General features: G+C 49.2%; 1 protein-coding gene across 1 annotated transcript in view; it reads right to left on the reverse strand.

The window, feature by feature from the left end:
- Nucleotides 1-632: 632 nt before the first annotated feature.
- Nucleotides 633-3,695, reverse strand: part of RPN1 (ribophorin I) — an 18,617-nt gene continuing 15,554 nt past the window's right edge. The window contains exons 6-7 of the mRNA XM_011971305.1: nt 3,114-3,359; nt 633-1,252 (exon numbers count right to left, since the gene is read on the reverse strand). Coding sequence (XP_011826695.1) covers nt 1,070-1,252; nt 3,114-3,359 — 429 coding nt within the window. The 3' untranslated portion in view covers nt 633-1,069. The remainder of the gene's footprint in view (nt 1,253-3,113; nt 3,360-3,695) is intronic.

Raw genomic sequence — 3,695 nt, forward strand, 5'->3', positions numbered from 1 at the left:
GCACATCAGATAAAACTCCTGCCCTATTGAAGCTAGTTCAGTAATCACACACATTCCAGCTGTGGTATATGAGGTGGAGAAGAGGTACAAAGGAAAACAAGAGGGTACCACAGGAGTCGACTGAGTGTGGCAGGCTGTGGATGGCTTCCTGACACAGTAACCTTAAGATGTTGCTTGAGGCTGAGCAGGAATTCATTAGGTGGAGACAGGGAGTGAACCCCTGCAGAGAGGAAAGAGGGGCAGAAAGCCTGGCACTCACTGGCACTGTTGATTCTCCACCTGACCTTTCAATCCCTTGCCCCTTGAGAGGAACTCTCTCTGCTTTGCTCATCACTGTTGCCTTGATGCTGAGTAAAACATGACTCACAGGAAGGATGCAAAAACTACAAAAACGGAGGCCTTACTCCACTACTCCATTCTGTGACCTAAGCCACTTCACCTCTTTCAACACTCTGATACCTCTTTCAACACTCTGGTACTAGAATACCTCAGTGTTCTAATAAGTAAAATGTAAATACTTGCCTTACAAACCTGCTGAGAAGCAAATCCATTATTTAGTAAATAAAAAGCACTTGATAAAAGCACTATTCCCAAAATTAAGAATTATGAGAGATCTTCAACAGACCAAAAACAAATGTTCACAGTCCCTGCTTTATTTCCATTTGTTCACACACACTTTAAAAAAAAAAAAAAACACACATGCACTCACAAAATACCCAAACATCAGGAATTAGAAGGGCATAAAACAGGAGGCTTCATAGGCTGAAAAAATACCCTAGCTTCAGAACAGAATACCAATCAAATATTGAAAATTCCTTTGTTCAAAACACAAAGATGTTTTGTTTTTAATTGGAGTTTTTTTTTCTTTTTTTTTAAAAAAAGGAAAGATTTAAGGACAAACAGCAAGCTTCTCACACTGCCTGAGGCAGGGCCTGGTTTCTCTTCCTTGAAGGCCTTTTACAGATGTCAGCCTTCACTGGCCTCCATGCACAACCTCCCACTACCACCCATTCTGCCTGCCACTGCAAAGTGCAGGCACCCTGGGCCCCCCTGAGGATGCGGGCAGGGGCTACAGGGCATCCAGGATGTGGTCGATCTTGGTGACCAGCTCCTGGCGCTTTCCTGAGATGAGCTTCTCATTCTCAATGTACGTGTCTTTCTTGAGCTTGCCAGCCACCAGGCGCTCAGCCTCCACCGCCGACTTCAGCACCAGCTCCTTGACCTGTGCATCCAGCTTCTGCATTTCGCTCACCTGGCCGAGGTAAGAGCAGGGCAGGACTTGTGAGCGATCCTCCCACCCCACTCGGCAGGCCCCACCATCTCCCAGGCTTATAGACCCCAGAGCTCCACAGGGATCAGCCACAAATGCAGCCAACAGCACAGTGTCCCAGGGCAGCAGGGCTGGCTATGGAGGAAGATAGGCCTGGCTTCAAATGCCAACTTCACCACCCACAAGCCCTGTTCTTACGCCCTTGTGAACAAACCCTGCACCATCCCTGGGCCTCATCTACGTTCCAGGACTCTGAGGACTGAGTGTGAAAGTACTTGGCAGCACCTGGCACGCGCCCTGGCACATAGCAGCTCCTCTATGAACGTCACTTCTCTCCCTGCAGCTTGCCAAATTAGGTCCAGGGATTCAATTAGGCAAAAGATCAACGGCAAGGGAAGGGGGGGTGACAGCCATTGTCACCTACTGTATGTCACATTGAGGACTGGTATAGTCACATTCATTCAACATTCAACAAATTAGTAAGCCATGGCGCAAGGCACAATTCTAGGTTCCAGAAAACAGCACTAAGGACAGATAAGGGATCTTGCCCTTAGATACTGACATATAATTCACACTTAAGTAGAAGAATAAATTGTTTCAGAAAGTGGTAGGTGTGGGCCAGGCATGGTGGCTCACATCTGTGATTCCAGCACTTTGAAGGCCACGGCAGGCAGAACACTTGAGCTCAGGAGTTCAAGACCAGCCTGGGCAACATAGCAAAACCCCATCTCTACAAAAAGTACAAAAAATTAGCTGGGCATGGTGGTGTGCACCTGTGATCCCAGCTACTTGGGAGGCTGAGGTAGAAGGATTGCTTGAGCCTAGAGGTGGGGCTTGCAGTGAGCTGAGATTGCGCCACTACACTCCAGCATGGGCAACAGAGTGAAACCCTGTCTCAAAAACAACAACAAAAAAAGTGAGGCCGGGCGCAGTGGCTCACGCCTGTAATCCCAGCACTTTGGGAGGCCAAGGCAGGCAGATCACGAGGTCAGGAGATCGAGACCATCCTGGCTAACACGGTGAAACCCCGTCTCTACTAAAAATACAAAAAAATTAGCCGGGCATGGTGGCAGGCGCCTATAGTCCCAGCTGTTGGGAGGCTAAGGCAGGAGAATGGCGTGAACCCAGGAGGCGGAGTTTGCAGTGAGCTGAGATCGCACCACTGCACTCTAGCCTGGGTGATAGAGAGAAAAAAGTGGTAGGCGCTATGAGGAAATTCACATAGGGTGAGGAGAGGGAATGCCAGGAAGTGGACAGGGAGTCAGTGACTCTGAGGGGTACCTCTGCGAAAAGGTTACTATCCTCATTTACAGATAACTCCTTTACATAGCTTGTATCAGGCAGGGTTCTGAATATTTTGCATGCATTAACTCATTTTACACTCACAACCCCTATGAGGGGCTAACAGCATTCCCATTTTACAGATGAGGAAACTGAGGCACAGAAGTTAGGTGACTTGGCCAGGTTTACGAACTCTGAATCAGAGCCTGGATTCAAACCTATTGATTCTAAAGTCTAAGTTCATTTTACCATGACATAAGCGGCCTGGGACCTACAACAGTCTGGCCTCCATGAGAGGATGCAGCTACTCTCAATACTGGCCATATGGGCACACAGTGCTGAGGAGGCTGGCAGAGCTTCCTCCACACCCAGCTCACAACCAGGACCCCAAAATCCCTTGTTCCTCCACAAGGATTGGCACCACATGAAAAGCTATGGCCAGATGCAGTCTCATCCCACAAGCATGCAGGTAAGCAAGAGAGTTGCCCAGTGTCTGCCCTAGACAGAGCAGTGAGGCATGGAGAGCCCCAAGCCAAGCAACTCAGTGATGCCCGACACTTACTCTGTCACACAGATCAGAGCCCTCTGTCTTCAGCCTGGACTGCAGCAGTGCAATCTCACTGGTCAAGGCCTTGTGTTCGGTCTCCAGGCTCTTCTTGCCACTGTTGAGGGTGGAGATGTCCCGGGATTGCTTGTACCTATTGACAGTCTCGTCAAAGTGACGGTAAAGGCCTATTCTCTTGTTGACCAAGGTCAAGACCTGCTCTGTGATGCAGGCTACCTTCATCCTGGCTTCTGCGGCCGGATCCTGAAGGAAGGAGAGGCACCATGTGTGACAACATCCAGGCTTGGGTCCACTCCGATCTTATCTCCCAAAGAACATCTGCCACCACCAGCCATCCAAAAAAGAAATGCCACCTTCTTGGAAAGTCAGATTCAAACCCCTACTGACACCTAATCTGGACCAGGTTCAGCAATGGGCAAAACTAGGGCCATAAAGATGAAGCCGACCGGCCGGGCCTGGTGGCTCATGCCTGTAATCCCAGTACTTTGGGAGGCCAAGGCAAGCGGATCACGAGGTCAGGAGTTCAAGACCAGCCTGACCAATATGGTGAAACCCCATCTCTACTAAAAAAAACAAAAA

This window comes from Mandrillus leucophaeus, unplaced genomic scaffold, assembly GCF_000951045.1.
Source record: "Mandrillus leucophaeus isolate KB7577 unplaced genomic scaffold, Mleu.le_1.0 Scaffold121, whole genome shotgun sequence".
Classification (NCBI taxonomy): domain Eukaryota; kingdom Metazoa; phylum Chordata; class Mammalia; order Primates; family Cercopithecidae; genus Mandrillus; species Mandrillus leucophaeus.